This window comes from Camelus dromedarius, chromosome 8, assembly GCF_036321535.1.
Source record: "Camelus dromedarius isolate mCamDro1 chromosome 8, mCamDro1.pat, whole genome shotgun sequence".
Lineage (NCBI taxonomy): Eukaryota > Metazoa > Chordata > Mammalia > Artiodactyla > Camelidae > Camelus > Camelus dromedarius.
This window is the reverse complement of record NC_087443.1, coordinates 75,507,275-75,527,763: the sequence shown is the minus strand read 5'-3', so window position 1 is coordinate 75,527,763 and position 20,489 is coordinate 75,507,275. Positions and strand designations below refer to the sequence as shown.

At 47.7% G+C, this 20,489-nt stretch overlaps 1 protein-coding gene across 1 annotated transcript; it reads right to left on the bottom strand.

Moving 5' to 3' along the window:
• Positions 1 to 1,345: 1,345 nt before the first annotated feature.
• LOC135321857 (putative DMBT1-like protein) lies at positions 1,346 to 20,447 on the bottom strand. Its single transcript, XM_064488601.1, has 17 exons — positions 20,422 to 20,447; positions 19,709 to 19,750; positions 18,366 to 18,683; positions 17,739 to 17,771; positions 15,919 to 15,951; positions 14,119 to 14,272; positions 12,376 to 12,593; positions 9,901 to 9,942; positions 8,458 to 8,487; positions 7,825 to 7,978; positions 4,689 to 4,906; positions 3,133 to 3,165; positions 2,714 to 2,746; positions 2,514 to 2,552; positions 2,297 to 2,335; positions 1,779 to 1,817; positions 1,346 to 1,404 (listed from the first exon to the last, which is right to left on the bottom strand). The coding sequence occupies exons 2-17, from the start codon at positions 19,725 to 19,727 to the stop codon at positions 1,346 to 1,348; spliced, it is 1,461 nt and encodes a 486-aa protein (XP_064344671.1). The 5' UTR covers positions 19,728 to 19,750; positions 20,422 to 20,447.
• Positions 20,448 to 20,489: the final 42 nt, after the last annotated feature.

Sequence of the window (20,489 nt, the reverse complement as noted above, 5' to 3'; positions counted from 1 at the left end):
ACCCTGCTTATTTGTCTTGTGGATTTTCACATTCAGGGGAGAAATGATAAATGAGAAGTTGGTCTTCCACAAGGTAGTTGAACAGTTCCCGTTATGGGCATCTACAATGTTTCACGTAATTTGCATCTCTAATCCTTACAACACATGTGCCAGGTAAGTGTTAATGCTATTTTAGAGATGAAGGTGTCATGATGGAGAGAAATTGTATTCCAGGTCCAGGTCATCAACAGTACGAATCTGTGAGGCCTCAACGTGTACACTCTTCCTACACCCTCTGCCTTTCTGGGGCATACGACGTGGGGCTCACATTCACTTTGGGCTTGATGAGGTGAGTTAAGGATGAGGAGGAAGGAAGGTAATGGTTCAATGGCCATCATATCTGTCCTCATGCTCCAAGAGGCACTTCCTGCAGGAAGTGGTTTTGGCTGTCATGCTTTCATAAAGGAAGTAAAATGTGTGAGTGCTGTCTCATCTGTGTGCAAAGCAACCCAGGGAGCATCAACCAGGTCTACAAAGAAAAGCTCACCTTACGTGATATCAAAAGCCAGAGAGAATCACAAATGAAGGAATCCTTCACAAGTGGAGTCTCAGTGGGAGCAGGGAAAGAGGGAAGTGAAGGATGGAGGGAGGATGGGAGGCAGGAAGGGTGGCAGGTAAAACTCAATATAAGTGAAAAGAAAGCCCTAAACTTTGGTTTCATTGAGTCTTACCTCAAATGTCTTCAATGGAACCAGGAATTGAAAAAAAATTAAATTAAATAGAAGAGAGCAGCAGGCCTCAAAAAGATCAGGGGTTTGGGGAGAATCATATAGATGGATTTATCAGCAAAGCCTGAGAACAGAGAACCTTGGATGTGAGTGAGAGACCCAGCCTTGCCTTGCGCTAGCTCTGTGACTGCTACAGACGGCACTGTGTCCCCTCGAAATTCATATGCTGAAGCCCTAACCCCCAGCATGGCTGCGTTTGGAGACAGGGCCTCTAAGGAAGTAATTAGGTTAAATAAGGTCATAAAGTTGTGGCCCTGATCCGACAGGATCAGTGTCCTTACAAGAAGACACACCAGCGCCCTCTCTGTCTCCGCTAGCATACACTGAGCTAGGGCCCCAGGAGCACACAGTGGGAGGAGGCCCTCTCTAACCCAAAGGAAGAGCCCTCAGCAGACATTGACACTGCTGTCACCTTGATCTGGGACTTCTCATCTCCCGAATTGTGAGAAAATAAATTTCTGTTGTTTATGCCATGCGGCCTGTGGTGTCATGGCAGCACTAGCTGACTAAGACAGTGAACTTAGAGCAAGCCTCTTCCTTCTCTGGGCCTCATTTGCCTCCAAAACAAGGGTTGTGGTTTAGCAGCTTACTCGTCGAATGTGGTCCATGACCAAGAGCATGGGCATCACTTGGCAGCCTGTGAGAGATGCAGAATTCAGGCTCTACCTGGAGCCACTGAATCAGACTCTGCATTTTGGTAAGTTCTCCAGGCCATTCACTTGCACAGGAATACTTGGGAACCAGTGGGGTGGGTCATTGCTAAGGTCTCCCCCAGGGTTGACATGTGATGCTATTTTGGCCTATTTACCGTGTGCCCGCATCTGCCTTCACCACGTCAGAACCATCACCAGTGATGGGGGAGTGGCCTGGAGCCTCCCCAGCCTCCCCTCCCCTCTCTCCCAATCTCTGCTGGGGAAACAGGAAGGGTTTACTCTGGGTGGGCAAGTGCTTGATGGGCTGGGCTTTTTCAGAAAGTCCTCACCAGAGCTACTGAAAAGGGCAGAGAGGTACCTGGTGAGGAAGGTGCTTCGCTTGAAGTGGGAGTTGTATCTGCAAACAAACAAAGAAGAATCAAACTCTGACATTAGGGGAAAGAAAATGGAATTGTTTTTCAGCCACAGTGAGTGCGGGTGGACAGAAAAGTGAATGAAAAGCACCAATGCTATCACAAGCTGGGTCTCTAGTGGGTGCATCTGGGTGTGCTGGACGGGCCACAGAATCACCTGAAACATCACACACACCACCGAGCCGGTGGCAGTGTGGACCCCAGCCCTCGCCTCTCTCACGCACATGATAAAGACCAGTGCAACAAGCAGAAGGTGTTCCGCAGCGGAGGGACCACTCCTGTGTCTGAGGATGAATTAGGAGAACAGGAGGCTAAATTTCTGTGAAAAGACTGCTGGGACTTCTGTTTATATGGGGGCTTATTCTGTAGACAAAATATTCAGCATATATGTTCATTTGTTAAACAGATAGAGGGAGAGTTGACCGTATTTAACGTAAGAAATGTGACAGGCAGAAAACATTACCAGAAGGGGTGTCCACTTCTGCTGAGGTTGAAGCTACATCTGTACAAGCAAAGAAAATAGGACGCTTAAAAATGAGAGAAAAAAATGTTTCCATGTGTCTTTTCATTGAGGTCTACTTTGTGGTCTAATGACCACATGGGCTCATGTTTTTAAATAGAACATGCTAAGTAAGAAGCTAGTCTCATTCATTGAAACGCCATAATGAGAGAGCCTTTACCAGGTAGAGAGGTCCTTTCCATTGAGGCTGAAGAGACAGCTATAGAAAAGAGAGAAGACAAAATTTAAATACCAGTGGAGAAGACTCCTGGGTTTCTGTTTTTCACTGAGGCTGTGCTGGGGACAAAATATCTGTGGAACAACCTAGTCTGATAAATGGAACTCGAAGAGGCACTTACAGGATGGCAGACAGCGTTTTACCTGGTGCGGTGGTCACAGTGGTTGAGACTGACACTGCAGATGGACAAAAACAAGGCAGCAGTAAGACAGCTGTTATCAGGCATACATGCTTCTACAAGACACGGGAGATGTAAAAACGGCACGACTGGCCTGGCTTGTCTTCCTACTTTCCGGACAGGAGCTATGGTGGGCATCTCCAGTCCCCCAGTGTCCCCAGGTCACCCCTTACTCCTGAATTTTCCTTCCCCCTGATCTCTCTCCCCACCCATTGCTGCTCCCCTCAGCTCCATCATTTTGCCAATGCTAATGGGTTGCACTGCTCGTTAACTGACAACAGGTAATTTAATTGGACTGTGACCCAATTACAGGGTTAGAGAGTAGCTAGGATTTGCTTATTTCAGGGACCTGGCAACGGGTTGAAATGCATGCAAGAACAGTACCTGTTGGTTCTACTTTCCGACTGTCATCGGTACCTGCTCCAAGACAGAAAAGAGAACAAGAGATGGATTGAGTAAGATGCCACAAAAGTCAGAAAAGGAAATCAGGTTTTTGATTGTTTGTTTGTTTGTTTTTTTAAGGATCAGAAACATTCTGTTCTGGGCAGCTGGGAGTGAAGTATCAAAACCCACCCATGCTGGTGAGAGACTGGCAGCCCAGTCAGTGCCTACAGGGTGAGGGGGCACCCTCTGCCTTCCAGTCTCCTGATGGCTCATCTAATTGCTGGAAGCGCCAAAACTGAAAGCAAACGGAAAACATGGCATTTACTTGCTTTTGGCCTGTTATGGGGCTGAGGAACTTTAGCCGCAGAGCTGAGGCCAGCCTTTCACACAGCACCGTGGAGCCCGGGCCTGTGTGTGATCCTAGACGCACTCTGCTGCTTTGTCAGTAACCGTGGATGCCGACGGCCTTCACTTTACTCGCGACTGTGGAGTCAGCGAGAGCCTGGAAGCGCTGGCCTTAGCACAGAGCCTGGCATGTGTTTAACACTCTCTGGACACTGGCCCCTAGTCCTACTGAGAAGACAGTGGACTGTCACCAGCACCATGGCATGTCCACCCAGGAAAGGGCTGCCTGGTGATACAAAGCCTCTATTTGATCATCACAACTTTTAAGGTAGGATCTGGAACATTCTACAAGCACAACAATTTAAAAGAAAGAAAACTACCTTAGGGCACACTGACTTTGACTTAAGAGGGCTTGAAGCCCACGGCTCCTTCCTGCGTAACTGGCTTCTCCCTCCCCGGAGGCTGCTCGGGGTGGCGGTGGTGTGACTCCGAGGTGTGGTGCTGTCCCCACACTCGAGGACCTTCTGTGCAGACAGAGAATGCCAAACATTCTAATATGGGCACCTTTTCCCATGTTAGGCAGCTGGATTCTAGGTGTGGCGGCCTTATGTCCTGATGTGCCAGGGATAGCCCTGGTTCATGACTGGTGTATTATTTTATGCCTGTTAATTATTTTAAAGTCCCTTTTAAATTCTCAAAAGTACTGCGACTGAAGGATAAATTACAGTCACCCTAACCCGTATCCACTGAGAGCTCTGGAATGTTCCCCGTATCTTGCTGCAGGACCTAAGAGGTCTGCATAGTAAGTGTTCTGGATGGTTTTTGTATTGAATTCAGCTGGAAGCAGATGGGCTGGTAGTTGTAGTTTGAGATGATTTTGTTCCGGAAGGATTTGCCCGACTGCACTCTCCCTTCCTATAAAGAAGACAGAGTCTGTTGTTTGGATCTCTCTTCTACACACAAAGCCAAGGCAAGACGTGAGGCTTGGCCATCTGTCTCTTCAGCCAGGATGCTCTGGTGGAGGAAGGTGACAGTGAATGGCAGAGCAGGGGGCGGGGCGGGCTGCCAGCCAGCCCTGTTAGTGTCAGTGTGGATATGTCACTCAGGGTGTTGGTAGTGTGGGTGGAGCCTGCAGGGCAGATTTAGAAAGATCTCCTCTCTTAAAGGGAAAGGATCTAATGTCCCTCCAAGGCACACATTCGGATACCTACCACTCTCCCTTTCATCCTGGTGGATGGCGCTGTACACAGCATAAAACCCGGTGCTGGTGATCATGGCGTCACTTCTGAACACTGCAGTCATGATGTTTGAGGAGGAGAGGAAGGTGAGCTTGGTCCCAGCACAAAATCTGCCCATGGAGAGTGAGGCAACTTGCCGTCCATCAAACACTTCAATGAAGTCATAAGGGCACCCATGGCTGTGCTCTAATCTGAGGCGGAAAAGGCAGAGCTAAGCTCCCCAAGGTAATCTGCAGAAACGTCTTACAAAAAATCACACCCTGCATCACACCCAGCCAGAAACTGCCATCATCCCTGCCCTTCCTTCCAACCACACATCTCACTAGGGGACTTCACCCCTCAAGTACTGCCTGAATCTGCCCTCCTGTCCTCCCCTACTCGGACTGGGCCTGGTCAGTCAGCCTCCCATCACCTCTTGCCTGGTCTGTTTCAGGAACCTCCAACTGGTATTTGGCTTTCAGTCTTTCCCTCTACCTTGAGTGTCTCCAGGATGTCTCCTGACTTGTCGTTCAAACTCTGCCACTTCCTGGGGTGGTGGCAAGTGTCCACTAGGGTCTCACTGAGTGAAACTCTCAAGAGCCAGTGCAGGGAGATACGGTGACAGCTGTCAAAGCTCTGAGGGCCTACTGAGTAGGACTCTTCCCTCCAATGCCCCAAACTGCTCAGTTCAAATCAAGTGTTTTTCCTGCATGTTCCATCTAACCTCGGTGATCAGAGATGCTGTCCCTGGCATTGTATCTCAAAAGCTGTCTTCACGCCTTTCACTATCTTGTTACCAAGTATGTGTGTGTGTGTATTTCTTCATAGCACTTATCAACTTATCACTAACTGAAACCGTCCAGTGACTTATTGGCTTTCTCAAGTACCATCTGGAATGCAAACGCAATGAGAGTAGAGATCTTATCTGTCTTTTTCAGCACTATAAACCCATTGCTAGACCAGGACCTGCGCAGAAAGTGGGCTCAATAAATCTATGTTAAAGAACATCAGCATTTACCTAACACAGTGAAAACGTGAGGTAGGCACGTTTTACCTGAACAAGAGTGGCCTCTGACACAGGCATTATAAATGCTCATTGCATAACATATAACACAATGGGCACAATGGCATTAGTACACAGACTACTGAATTTGGAAACCTGTTTGTTGCAGAAAACATCTCTTCCAATGAAATAAGAGCCAAGTGCCTCAAAATGACTCCTTTTTAAATTACGAAGAAGTGCTAACATCCGTGTGTGATGTGACAACAGTGTGGCAGTAACAGGTGACACTACAGGGCACACCTTACACCTTCACTGTGGGTTTCTCAGTCTCAGCACCATCGACACTGGGGATGGATAATTCTTTGCTGCCGGGGGGCTGTCTTGTGAATTGTAGGAATCTTAGCAGCACCCCTGGCTTCCACCCACTATATGACAATGGCGCTCCAAACTGAGACATGTCTCCAGACAACAAATGTCCTGAGGGGAGGCAGAATCATTCCCAGTTGACATTTACTGGAGCAAGTAATAACTAACTTTATGTCCTAAGAAACAGAAAGCAAGTATCGATAAATCTAGACTTAAAAACATCAAAACCCAGAAATCAGCAACTAAGCTCTACCTCTAAGCGACATCTTAAACAGTCTTTCGTTTGTGTGCTCTGAAATGACTGTAGAACGTTTCCACTGGAATACTTCCCTTGAGATTGCAGGACGTATGGGTCATTACAGTTATTCGGAATAACCATTTTCCAGAAGTGATGAAATGTTACTCTGTGCCCCAAAAAACGTTAGAGCTATGAAGTTCACAGATTTGAAATATATGGTAACAAGTCTTCTCACATTGCTTTCAACAAATAAATGGGTGTGGAATGTACAAACAATAAATGTGTTTTGCTTGTAATACATAAAGCTGCTTAACACTAGTCACGTCCTTCCCACTTGAAAGGAAGTTTAGGCATCATGTAAAACTAACACTCCGCTGCCTACCCATTACATTTGAAGGCAGCATTTAACCACTCACATCCTGGACTGCTGCGGCCAATGAACACAGATGGAAAGCAGTGGGAGAGGTCTGGACAGACTGTGCGACAAAGTCAGGGAGAGAGGATGACCCAGATGCAACCCAGTGTAGAAAGATGAAACCAGGGTTAAACGTTACCAGGAAAAGTAGTATTTTCATTAAAAAATTTCTCATCTATATGTATGTGAATATGAATACATATACGTGCATACGAATATGCACTGAAATGGGATAAATTCCTTTAAAAATGGGTGATGTTTGGAGAAAGAAGTAGGAAACCCAATGTACATAATATGAGGAATAAGGGAACTGACGCTATTTGATCTGTAAAAGAAAAACCTTAGAAATAACATGATAGAAATTCTTGAAGGGAAGAGGAAGCAGATTTGTTTTGTGTAGCATCGGAGGGAAGACTGAAGATCAGAAAATGGTCATGGAGAACATGAGATCTAAGTTCAGCTGCAGGAAGAGGCGAGCCCCAAATGGAGCTGGCTGTGAGTGGAGGGGTGAGGTCTTCACATGTGGGTCCCTTGGGGATGGTGTCAGGATGTTCATGGGGTCTTCTCCGATTGCAGAGGAAGTTGGGCTCAGTGATTATAAGACTCCCCAAGCTCAGCTGACCAATTTTCACCTAAAGTGTGAAAGGATCTGTCACATCGTGCTGTTGGCTGAATGTGTGTGTCTTCTCAAAATTCCTGTGTGGATACCTAACCCCCAATACGATGGTATTAGGAGGTGGGGCCTTTGGGAAGAGATTGGTTCATGAGGCAGAGCCCTCATGATGGGATCAGTGCCCTTATAAAAGAGGCCTGAGAAAGATCCCTTGTCCCTCCCACCAGCGAGCTCATGGTGAAAGACGACCACCTAGGAACCAGGACATGCATGGGTCCTCACCAGGCATCAAATGTGCTGGTACGCTGGTCCTGGACTCTCCAGCCTGCAGGACTGTGAGAAGTAAACTGCTGCTGCTTATTAAGCTACCCAGTTCATTGTGTTCTTGCTACAATGGCTGAAATGACTCAGACACTTGGAAAGGTGCCCTCTTGGGCAAAGCATGGATTCAAATCCCATCTGGCCTTTGAAGTGGAGAAAGACAAAGTTGCTTACTTCAGGCTGGGGATGGTCAGCTCTATGAGGAACTTCTCAGCCAGGTGTATCACCCAGACACACTCCACATTGGTGGGGTAGTTTGTTGGATACCAAGGACTGGAGAAGGAGCCCAAGAGACTTGAAATGACTCCCCCACAAGAGTTACTTCCTCCTGTGAAAGCAGATAAGAGACTTGGGGCTGGATTCTCTGGGCCCATCCCTGGCATTTCCCCAGGGATAGAATCCAGAATTCCAAGCTCAACAGTGAATCACAAAAGGGAAAGGACCGTGCTGGTGTTGACATAGTTGTGGCTTGGCGGATGGGTGACTATACCCCTGAGAGGGAGTAAGGGAGGAGGGGAGATGTATAACTGGTAGACACAATCTTAAAACTGCAGGTTAGACTGGAAATGAATGTGGATATGGATGTGGCACGTGTGGGGTGTCCAGCAATAGGGCGTCAATGGTCTCCCCAGCTTCCTGGCATGCAAATCAGCTCAACTGAGATGTAGACAATCCAACCACTTGCGAAGGCTCTGCCCCACCAACTCCTCCCCCTCAGGCCAGAACAGGAGACATCTGTCCTCCTTTTATGAACTATCACCACGATTCCATCCTTTACAGGTTATATTTTCAATGAAAGAGAGTTACCTTGTGGGATAGGTGCTTGAGAAATGGCAGCTGCAAAAATCAAAACCAGACAAAATCAGGCAAGAGCTTAGCATGATAAAAATCATCCTATATGTAAGCACAAATGAATGAAGCCGCCACTACTCTTGAGTCTTAATGCAGAGTGTAAACAAACTCTTCCCTCTATTCTCCCTGATCTGAGAGGCAGCCTCTCCCCTTCTCTCAGTGATTTACCAGGAAATCACAGACAATGAAGTTACATGATTGGTTTTCTGGGTCCTCCAACCCAAGGGTTGTCCTGAGAATGACCACTCATGAGGCATCACCCACAGTAACATCACTTGGCTTATGAGCATGCCACTGTGTCAGTAGAAATTTAAGAGATGCCAAAATGCTGCAAATGCTGGAAACTGGAAAGCTGAGCACCACAGTGGGGAAAGATAGGTTGGACAAGTATTCCAATAAAGTGAGATGGGCTTCTTCCCACAGGCCCGCCTCTGCAACCCATACCAGGGGCGGCGACTTCCACTTGGGACGCTCTCGGAACCTGAACTGAGGTAAGACGCCCCCACTAGTGTCCCTCCAAATGCAGCATAGTGCTGCCAGCCCAGGATAAGGACAGCTACTAGCCACCTTGCCTGGCCCCCAAACACTGCAGGGTGCACCCTGGACCTTCCCCACATCCAGGACCCTACTGAGGGGAAAAAGTGGCAGTAATCACTAGGTAAGTCTGGGGAGGAGTTGGAGGGAGGTGCCCAGGGCACCAGCTGGCAGGGAAGCAGGCAGCTGAGAGCCAGTCCTGGAGAGGCAGGACCACATGTGCTCTGATATAATCAGCTGGAATCTTGAGTTGGGGGGTCACTGCTGCACATCGACTTGGAGTAGGTTACCTGAAGAAGGTGTCCCCTTTCTCTGTTCCTGCTGTGCTGGCCTACAGAGGAGCCCCAAGTGGTTTCACTTCCTACCCCCAGTCTGCTCCTGACCCACTGGGAGAGTTCGACATTCAAGGCATCTTTGCTGACTCGTAGGTTTTCATCTTCTAATCCATATCCCTGAGGCGCAAACCTCTCCCCTTCCTCCCCTCTCCATACCAACCCTCTTCTCAGCCACATGATGGAACCACCTTCCTTCATTCCCCTCCTTGCTCTGCTGTCCAGGGAGGAGCTTTCAGGATGTCATTTCATTTGGGAAATGTGACTCTTAGCTGGTTGTCCAAGTCACTGGTTCTCAACCTTGGCTGCATGTTGGAATCACACAGAGAGTTTTCAATATTACTGATGACTGGGTGTGATCTCAGAGGCTCTGATGGGACTGATCTGGGGTGCAGCTTGGGCAGCAGGAATTTTAAAACCTCCTTGTGTGCTTCTAATGTCTAGGTCACTGTCTACCTGTGTCTCAGTCACAACTGAGGTTAAATTTCTTATTCACTTTGCAGAGATATTGGAAATTCAGTGTCAGACCTACCTGGAGGTGCAGAAATCACATCTGGAGCCCGGTCCCCAGCATCTGCATGGATTAAAAAAGAGATGTGTTTAGGAAATCTAAGTTAAATTTTATGAAGACAAGTGATGGTTTTCTAGTGTGGGCAGACCTCAAGCAGGCAGGCTTCGTGTTACACAAGCGAGAGCAGGGCCTGTTTAGACTCTGCAGAAGCAGCTCTGAACCTGGGAGAGGCTGCAGAGAACAGGACCTGACGTTGTGCAGCCCTGGAGTGTGGGTTCACAATGGAGCCCAGCTCTCAGCATGCTCTGTCAACCTGGCTGAAGGCACGCTCATCTGTCAGGCCACCATCCTTAGCTTCCCTGGCCCTGCTCTGTGCACACACTCCTTCCATCACTGAGATGCTGCTGGCTGAAAGGACCCGCCATGGGAGGAGATGTACCTGAGCAGATGACGCCAGCATCCTGATGGTGACCACAATTGTGATCTGACCAGCCAGAGCTAGGGCACTGGCCAAGGTGGTTCTCGCTTCCTGAACATTGAATGCTGTCCAGCAGGATGTCTCCAGAGCCTGGGCCGAAGTGGGCCTTTCCAGGGGCAGTGATGGCCTGTCCACACCCCAGCTGTCGGCACACAACCTTGGCCTCGTTCAGGTCCCACAGGTTGTCAAAGACGGTGCCCCAGGACCCCTGGTGCAGGACCTCCACATGTCCTGAGCACCATCCTGAGCTGCCCACCAGCCGCAGCTCTGGTCCATCTTTTAAACAAAGTGGGATTTTATTTTTGACTTTGGGGTTTAAGTAGGAAGGATTTCCATCTCCCATGTTGGTGGCTAAGGCAAATAAATGCAACAGCAAAGCCTTAATGCTGTCTTAATTCCATAATATGTTAGGCTTAAGAGTGAGACAGGTGGGTTTGGATCCCAGCTCTACTGGTCCTCAGTTGTGTAACCTCTGACAAGTTACTTCGCCTCCCTGGGCCTCAGTCTCCTCATCTGTAAAATGGACTGTCTAGCAGCATGTATCTCAGAGGGCTGTGGTGACAAGCCAATTGGAGCATGAATATAAAACACAGTGCTCAGCCCCAGCACACTGTGGTTTCTGCAGATCTTGCTGTGTGGTTCTCTGGCTCACAAACCTGGGTTCCTGGAGAAATAGGTTCCTAGCTGTGTTTTCTGGACACAACTTGTGCAAGTGCTTGGATAAGTGTAGATACAGTCCGTTAAAGGTGCCTGGCCACTAGGGTGTACTGGACCACAAAGGTGTCTATGGTTTCATAAAACCCCAAGGAATGGCTATTTCTGGGCCAACAGGCCAGCTGGAATTACCTGCTGTCTCTGGCAGACCCCCTAGGGATGGGTTTCTCCTACTGTCGCCACAGGCTCTTCCACACTGGCCTTCTTTCTGTTTCTCCAACACGTCTAACTGTTTCCTCCCTGAGAGCATTTACCTTTGCCACTCTCCGCCTGGAATGTCCTTTCACGGTCATTCACTGCGCATCACCTCCTCAGCAAAGCTGTCCATTCCTGTTCAATCCACGGTAGCACATCCTCCACCCCAGGCACTCTCTTTCATCTCACCTGGTTCTGTATTCCCAGCCTTACCACTACATGCAAATCATCTTGTTTATTTACTTGTGTCTTGTGCCCTGATCCTTCCTCACTCACCCACATCCACTCTCCTGTAAACTCCATGAGGAAAAAGCACGATACTGTTTTCTGTGTCCTCAGCACTTATAACTGGGCCTAGTGCACAGGAGGACCTCAGTAAGTACTACTGGATGAGTAAACGATGACCTTGAGCCAATGAATGGACTTGGACTTCAAATGGTGGACCTTACTGAGCCTCTCCAAGTAAGGTCTCTAATCTGCCTTTGAAGGTCAAATATATAAGAAATTCCTTTACTCAGAAACCAACATCCAACCCCCAGCCTTAAAATACAACCAGGGAGTTACCACCTGACTTACTGGTGATCTGAAAGAGTTACTGGGGTTCCTGTAGGGACCCCTGAGAATCAGGGGTCTCACAACTGGCAGACAGTACGCTTACTGGGCGCAAACTGGACCTGGCTCTGTTACGACTGCCTATAGGGCCATGGCTGAAGGAGTCCCCAAGCCTCTGCTTATCTGGATGAATCTCTGGTCCAATACAGGCAAGGTGGGAAGTGTGCCAGCTGGTGGAGGGAAGAGAATTCTCGAAAATTTGGCTTTTAGGTTCTAGCACCCTGGACAGCTCCCGGGGGGGCAAGCAGTGTTAGTCGCTGCTGTGGGGAGAAGCAACCTGCTCATTTATAAACAGGCTGCACATCACTGCTTTATTTCAATTGCCCACGTGGCCCTCTTAGTGAAAAAAATCTAGCAGCAATGCAGCAGGGCTTATGGAGCTAAGTGTGTACGGGGCTTTTAAAACTGAATCCCAGCCCTCTCTGCTAACAGGGGAGTTTCTTAAATTAGAAAATTATTGTCTTTTCAAGAGCAAAAACCTACTTGAAGCTTCCTACCTGACTCTCTTTGGCCCTGCTCAATCGCATTGAACTGAGCATAAAAGCCAGTGTTGGTGATCACAGAATCACTCCGGAACACCACAGTTACGATGTGTGAGGAGGAGAAAAACATCACAGCTGCAGAGGCGCAGAATTTCCCCATGGACAGCGAGGCAATCCTGGGGCCATCGAAGATTTCAACTGAGTCGTAGGGGCATCCAAGGATATCTTCCAGCCTGGGCGAAGTTCAGTGCAGGGTTAGTAGCAAGTCAGAGATTCCTAGATCTTAAAGCTTGAAAACTTTGACAATCACAGGTTAAATATTTGAATTATACTTTAAATTGTATATTAATACATAAAGTATCAATTAACTTTTGCAGGTGTCTTACTGTCAGATAAACTCTTACTATCTTTGTCTGAGGAATGTATGAGGCTTGTGGTTACAGTTCAGTAACAGAAATTTCAAAATCGTAATGGTTTTGGCCAATCACAACTTACATGGAACAGTAGGAAATGCACACTGCAAATAAATTAACAGTAAATCCTCCCCAATGATCAGCATGTAGCCAACATCACAACCAGATTTTCATACCTATGTATTTCACAACATTTTTCATACCCAAATTCCTGGGGAGGGAAAAAAAATCCGATTTTAAAATAAAAATGTCAGAAAGTAGAAGAGTATCTGCATTGTGGTAATTACTCAAGGGGATGTGGGTGAGGCCTGATTCTGAAGGATAACTGATAACATGACAGGATTTAGAGATGCGGTTCAAGGTTCTCACTTCATTGTGAGCGATCTGTGTCCTTAGGGTTTTAGTCAACAAAGACAATATGTTTCTAGAATATTCTTCGGTATAAGGCATGTCTGACACCCTGGACTGAGCAACAGTTCAGTGCACATTGAAGAGGGATTTTCATGGCATCTCACAGCATGGCTGTGTTTAGAGCATGGTGTGTGTCCTACACAGTAAGAATGGCATTGTACAGACTCTGCTTACAGAATCTTCCAGAAGACCTGGGTCTCTGACACTCAGCAGGACTAAAGACATAAGCCTTGGGTCAGTAAGTTAACCTCTCTGAGCCTCAGCTTCTTCATCTCTAACTGGGGAGACAAGGACATCTATCTTAGGGCTATGGTGACGCTGGACTATGGCAAAGCATACCAAATACACAGTACGGAGCCTGAGCACACAGCCAATACTAAATCATTGTCAGCTACTACTTTATGTCCTGAAGATAAAAAATGGCAGTGATTTTGGAAATTCTATTCTCTTTACATCACAGATGAGATATTACATCCATGTAATATCTTTTACTTTGTGGCAACCTTTAGAGAATGCAGGGCTCAAGGCTGGAGTAGTTGACTGATGTGTATGGAAAACCTTGTACTGCTTACTTAAAATTTAGATAAAGGAAAAAGAAAGTCTAAGAGGATGAAGATTAGTACCCAGTATATAGCGATGGCAAAGCTGATAAGGAGGATTTTTGTCACATTTTTAGAAAAAAAAAAAAAAAAAAGAAAAGGCATCATAATAGGATTAAGTCAAATATGTTAATAAACCACGTATTGAATTTTTCAAGCTAGAAGTAACTCACTGGGCAGCTCTACAAAATCAACTCAAGCTTCAAACTAGAAAGAGTTTTGGGTTCTTCAGGTTTAACCCCTACATGTCCTCACTAACAGAAATATCTCCATTATGATTTCACAAACCAGTGTTCTTATTTAGATAGACTTTTCTCATCAAAAAGTTTTCTTACTTTAAAGTTGGGATCATGAGCTCTATGCGGAATTTTTTAGCCACATGGATTTCCCAAACACACTGGATGTCTGTTGGGTAGTTTTCTGGATACAGCGGGCTGGAAAATGAGCCGGAGATACTGGAAATGACCCCTCCACAGGAGTTACTTCCTCCTGCAACAACAGAAGAAGGACATCAGGATGTGTCCCCTTGATGTGACTCGTGTGATCCCAGTAGCGACCAGCTCCCACCCAGTGGCCTGGTGGAGTCAGGCTGCAGCCCGCCTGGGTGGACGCACAAGGCTGTCTGAAGAGATTTTTTGCCCAGACATCTCCTGGGAAGGAGAGTCCATGCAACCTAACTCTGGCGGATCAAGAGGTACTAATGTGTGAGAGCTCCCTGCCTTTCCCTCTCCTCCTCTTTCTGGATGAAGAAAACGTCACAGTTGTCCTGTCCGTTACTCTCCCCACCGTCTTTCTAAGTGGAAGGATTCTTGCTTGCTGGGAGAGAGGCAGAACAGATCTACATGAGAGTCTGGGGAAGAGAGACAAAGAGACAGAAGCTGAATGCGCCCTGGGAAGGGGTGAGTTTGAGGAGGTTTGGGGAACAAGAGGCTCTGGAACAACTTTAGGGTCCAAGGAGTTGGAGACAAAGGGAAAGGGGGCAGTGTGGGCTGTTGGGGCAGTTACGACTGGGACCTCCCTTTAACTACTTTTTCATCACTTTTTCTGGGTAGGTTGTGTTTCCTTTAGCTCAGTATCTACTGAGACTGGAACTTACAGGTTTTTGGATTTATAAGATTTAAACAAGTCAAATCTAATTCTGCCATACTACTTGTCCTATTCGTATAAATAGACACACATTTTCACACTCGCATATATATTTAAAGGAGCATGCCACACAAAAAAAGTAGAAAAATTAGAAATCATCAAATTATTTCAGAGGAAATTTGAAAACATGATGTTTTGTTGACCTTGTGCCCAAATTATGAAGTTGCTTAATTCTTTCTGTTCTTCCTGACTACCTCGTAATCCTCCCGGAAACCCACAGATTCCTGGTCTTTCCTACGACGGGTGATGGGAAGTGGTGAGGTGACAGTCAGCCCAGAGTGCTACTGCTGATGGCATCTGTAGTTTACAAGACGTGGGCCTCGTCAGACTGACACGGAAGCCCCCAGGAGTTGGGTGTCTCGAAGCCTCTACACGTGGCAGGGATGATGAGTGGGGCCCGTCCTGGGTGCCCCCTGCAGGGCTGTACCCAGAGGAGGCTGGCTGAGGACGGCCAGGTGGACTGAGCCACATTCTCCTCAAGTCCCTTGTCACCCTCCTACCTACTCTGACCTGGGCAGATCCACGTGCCCCCTTCCCAGCCTGCTCTTTTGGTGAAAAAGTCAGCATTGACAAGCATTAGAAGTACAAATGCAGTGCCCCTCAGCAAGGCAGTGGTGAGGACTAAGGGGCTCCTCCGGCTGAGGCCCTGGCTGGCTTGCCCTGTCCTCTCTGTATATATGCATTTTTATTGAAGTATAGTCATTTACAATGTGTTAATTTCTGGTGTACAGCACAATGCTTCAGTCATACATGAACATACATATATTTGTTTTCATATCCTTTTTCACCATAAGTTACCACAAAATATTGAACACAGTTCCCTGTGCTGCATGCTCTGCCTTCTCTGGAAGGGGCTGTGGCAGGACTGGCTTGGGCAGCAGAGAAGCCGCACCAGCCTCTCAGTGTCAGGTCCTGGGCACAATGCCGGGCATCTACTGTGATGGTTCTCTTGGCAAGGAGTTACCATTTCAATTTAAAACAACAGCTACCTGTCACATGATCCTGAGAAGCTGTGGAAAGACCTAGAAGGGAAAAAAAGGGAGATACTGATGACATCCAGGGAGAAATCGCTTAGCTTCATCTACAAGTTAGCAAAGGATTTCCTGAGAAATCAGTCAACGTACTGAATACTGAGAAAAGTGCGAAGGTGCTGAGTGAATATTCCCTATGGTCCTGTGGCAGACTAAAGGAAGGAAGGCCACAAATGCCTGGACATGATTCGTGTCAAGGCGGGGGTCTAGGTCCCCTCCCTTGCACCTGAGTGGGCTCGGTGGCTGCTTTGACAACAGAATACGGCAGGAGCGATGTTGTGCCTTGGGACACTGGCAGCTTCCACTTTCTGTCTTGGGAATACTGGCTTGCTCGTGGTACCAAGCCACCCTGGAAGAAATCTGACTGCCGTGCTGGAGGGATCATGTGAAGAGATCCTGACACCACCTGGGAAGGAAGACAGCCCTTGGCTGAGCCCATTCACTCGGCTGTCCCTACCAAGACATCAGGTGTGTGAGTGCAGCTATCCTGGACTCTCCAGACCAGCCACTAGGTGATCCTGCTCAATGCTACGTAGAACAGAAGACTCTCGCAGCCCAGAGCCCTGACCCCCAAAACTATGACTTGTAACTAAATGGTTGTTGTTTTAAACCACTATGTTCTGGAGTAGCAGATGACCAGGACTCCTTTCACACGACATGGCCTTCCTCATTTCCCCATCATCCATGTCATTTCCAGCTTAGCCGAGTTACACAAACGAGAAAACTACAGATAAGCCTTGATTTGAACATATACTGCCCTTACCCCAATCGAAGGTCTTTTAACTTCAGACGGCCTTTCTCCTCTCACTCATGACCCCAACACATATGCCCTGCAGGAATACCCAGAACACATCAAGGTCTCCTGCAGCCAAGTGTCCAGAGAGGTGCTTCTGTCAGTGACCTGTGACCTGTGCATGTTCTCTGAGGCTGTGTGAGGACAGCCAGGTGCGTTCAGAGGGAAAGAGATGGTGCTTGAAAATTCTAGTTCTGCTCCTTTCTAACTGAGCTCTCCTGGGCAGGTTTCTTGATCTGCTTAATCCTCTGCTGCAAGGATCGAATACTTATGCAGGAACTCTGGCTTCACACCTGCTGCTGAGCAGATGCTCAGAAATGTCAGTTGCAATGAAACAAAATGTCTTTTCATTTACCTTCAGCCTCATTTCAGAATTTACACTGTATGTGTTAACCTGACTTTTCAAATCTTTGGTTTTTATTACAGATGAATGTCAATCAATCATTAATTTATGCGATCTCTGAAAACAGGCAAAAGATCCCCAAGAGCACGTACTACGGGGTCCTACAGATGAGGGTCAAAACTTGCTTCTCCCATATACTTGCTGTGTGATCTCAGGAAAGTTACATAAACCTTTCGCGTCTCAAATTCCTCTGTAATTTTTTTTTCCAGGATTGTCTTGAAGATTAGCAATAATCTGAGCAAAAGGTCTCCCTTCTTTGTGTTAGTTTTGCCTGGTCTTTGTGTCGCTGGGGCCAATTAACAGGTGCAGTAAAAGACTGGTGGCTAAGAGCGCTGACCGCTTGGGTTCAAATCCACTGGCTAGTCCTGGGTACGTTACTAACTCTGTATCTCAATTTACCTATCTGGAAAATGGGAATAATCAAAGTACTTACCTCGTGGGATTATCATAGCGATTAAATGAGTTACATATGCAAAGGCCTCAGAACAGTGCCTGGTTCTTAGCATTTGTAAGTATTTGATGCTATTGTTGGAGTTAATATTATTATAAAGTTACTTAGACTAAAAAAAAATATCGGCATACCTGGAGGTGTAGGAGGAGGCAGGTCTTCTGCATCTGAATGCATAAAGAAAGGCAACAGGTCACTCTCTTTAGTGAATTCAAAGTGTGGAGGAGGTGGGGTAACCAGGGTATGGGGTGGGGAATGAAGGGGAGAGGACCATGGCCTTTTGGGGGCACAGGACTCAGAGCACTGCATCCTGGGCAAATCCACCCCTCCTCTGGCCTGGTCCTTGTCCTTGGTAAGTGGGGTATAGCAGCTGGGTCAGCTCCGCCTCTTGGTGGCCAGAGCTGGATCACTCACGGTTCCCCTTGCACAGTATCCCCTGGAATACTCATTAGGAGGCAAATTCCAGAGCCTCTTCCCAAACCCAGCTCACTGCACTCTCTGGAGGTGGGCCCTGGGTTCTGCACCGTGACACCCTGGGGAAGGGGGTGCCTGCTAATTCGAGACCTCCTGTGTGCAGCCTGGAGCTGCCCGGGCCAGGGCGTGTGTCTGAGCCCAGGACCCAGCAGAGCAGATGCTCAAGGACTGGTTGACGACAGAATAAGTGAGTGGATGGAGGGAAGAAAAATCCTTTTGGGATGCACAGTTTCAAAATGTCTTCCACCAGCACGTCTGAAACTACTGCCTGAGAGGGGAGGGGATACCTGAGCAGATGACACCAGCGTCCTCGTGATGGCTGCAGTTGTGCTCCGACCAGCCCGAGTGGGCGCACTGGCCCAGGTAGCGCTCCACCCCCGCACACTGGAGGTTGTCCAGGAAGATGTCTCCGGAGCCCTGGCCAAAGTGGGCCTTCCCGAGGGCGGACACGGCCCGACCGCAGCCCAGCTGTCGGCACACGACCTCGGCTTCATTCAGGTCCCACAGGTCGTCACAGACGGTGCCCCAGGCCCCCTGGTACCGGACCTCCACGCGTCCTGAGCACCGTCCTGAGCCGCCCACCAGCCGCAGCTCTGGCCAGTCCCCTGCAGACAGAGACCTGGTGGCTGTGGCCTCTGGGCGCTCTGCTCACTTCCCTTGAGCTGGCTGCACTCCCCACCCCCACGCCACAGTTAGGGATGGAGAACTCGGTAAAAGGTCGGTCAACTAGTCAACCTCTTAGTTGGCAGCTGATAAGTCATTAAGACTGCCAAAACAACACTTAACCTAAACTGTTCACTAAATGAGTATCTATTGGGCTAGGAGTGTATGCCAACCTGTCTTGGCTAAACACTAAAAAACATCATAATTTGCAGAATGATCTGTGATTTCGGGAAGTGCTTTCTTTGTGTGTGTGTGTGTGTGTGTGTGTGTGTGTGTGTTTGCCTTCACCTTTATGATAACTCAGGAAAGAAGAGTATTGTTATACCAGTTTTAAGTACAAGGACACCAACAGTTGGAGAAACAAAGTGATTCACCCCAAATCCCACATCTGCGAAGGAGCAGATCCAAACTCAGTTTGCCTGATTCCAAACATCACTAGTTTTCTTTTTCTCTCTCCTAGTCTACCTCATGGCCTCTAGGATGGCTCTGACACTCCACTTTGAAAATGTCTATTAGGATGCAGTTGTGAGGTTATCAATGATCAGGCCAGGCCATATAAAGAAAAGATACAATCCCACTAGAGGGCACTTGAGAGCCACTCAGACTTTGATGACTCTGAAAGGCACTGAAAAAAATGAACTCTGTTCACCATGGGACGCTAGACCCAAAAGATCCCAAGCGTTCCGAACGGCCCTGGAGAGCTGGCTCAGAGCCAGCCGGACTGCTGCAACCAGATGGACCACTTACAGTTGGTCCAGTTTCTGCCCATGAAACAGGTACCAATGCCGGTAACAAGAGGAAAGGACAGGGAGGGTACAGCTCAGTGGTAGAGCATGTGCTCAGCATGCACAAGGCCCTGGGTTCAGTCCCCAGCACCTCCATTAAAAATAAATAAATAAACCTAATTACTACCCCCCCCCCAAAAAAAAGGACAGTGGGTAAGAAAAGCATGCATTCCACGGCTTACCTGGTCTTGCTGTTACCATCCTGGGTGTTGCTGTAGGGACGGCTGTGGACACAAGAAGACAACTTGAGATAAAAAGGGAGGCCTCGGGCGAGTCACAGTGGCAGTGTCCTGAGATCAGCCTCCATGAAATGCCCAAATTCTGGCTGAGTCCCTCTTCATGTCATCTTTATAATAAGAGTGAGCTTGGAAATCAAACTCTCTTTACATGTCAGTCCTGACCTTTCTCTCGTGTGCAGGATACAACAGAAATAACAGTCCATTCTTTTGCCTGCTCACTGGAAACAGGACATTTAAATTGTGCCACTCTGTGTTAAAGTGCGTTCACAACTAGTGTCCTTCTAGAAAATAGCCATTTCCTTTGCATGTTTCTGCCCCCTTTTTTGGTGGTAATTAACTTTCCATAAATGTGGAGTGTCTGATTAGGTGTGTTTCACTGTCTTTGATAAAAATGAAGGATTAGGAAATCAGACTGACAACTGTCAACAGGCAGTGACCCAACTGCTGACATGTGTAACTTGGTTCCACTATGAATGGGCACCATCCGTGCACACGATGAGTGTGGGCAGACTGTCAGCCACAGCGGGCTTACACAGGAAATAAGGAAACATACATGAGAGAGACCAAACTATGACAGTACGAGCACCAGGAGTGGGCCGGAGAAGGAAACATGCATGAGGAACGAAGATGAAGTAACAACAGCACACGTGACTCACTGACAAGGTGCGGGGTCCGAGAAACAGCCTCTGCAAATACAAGGGAGCCGTTGTCAGTAACTGCTTAA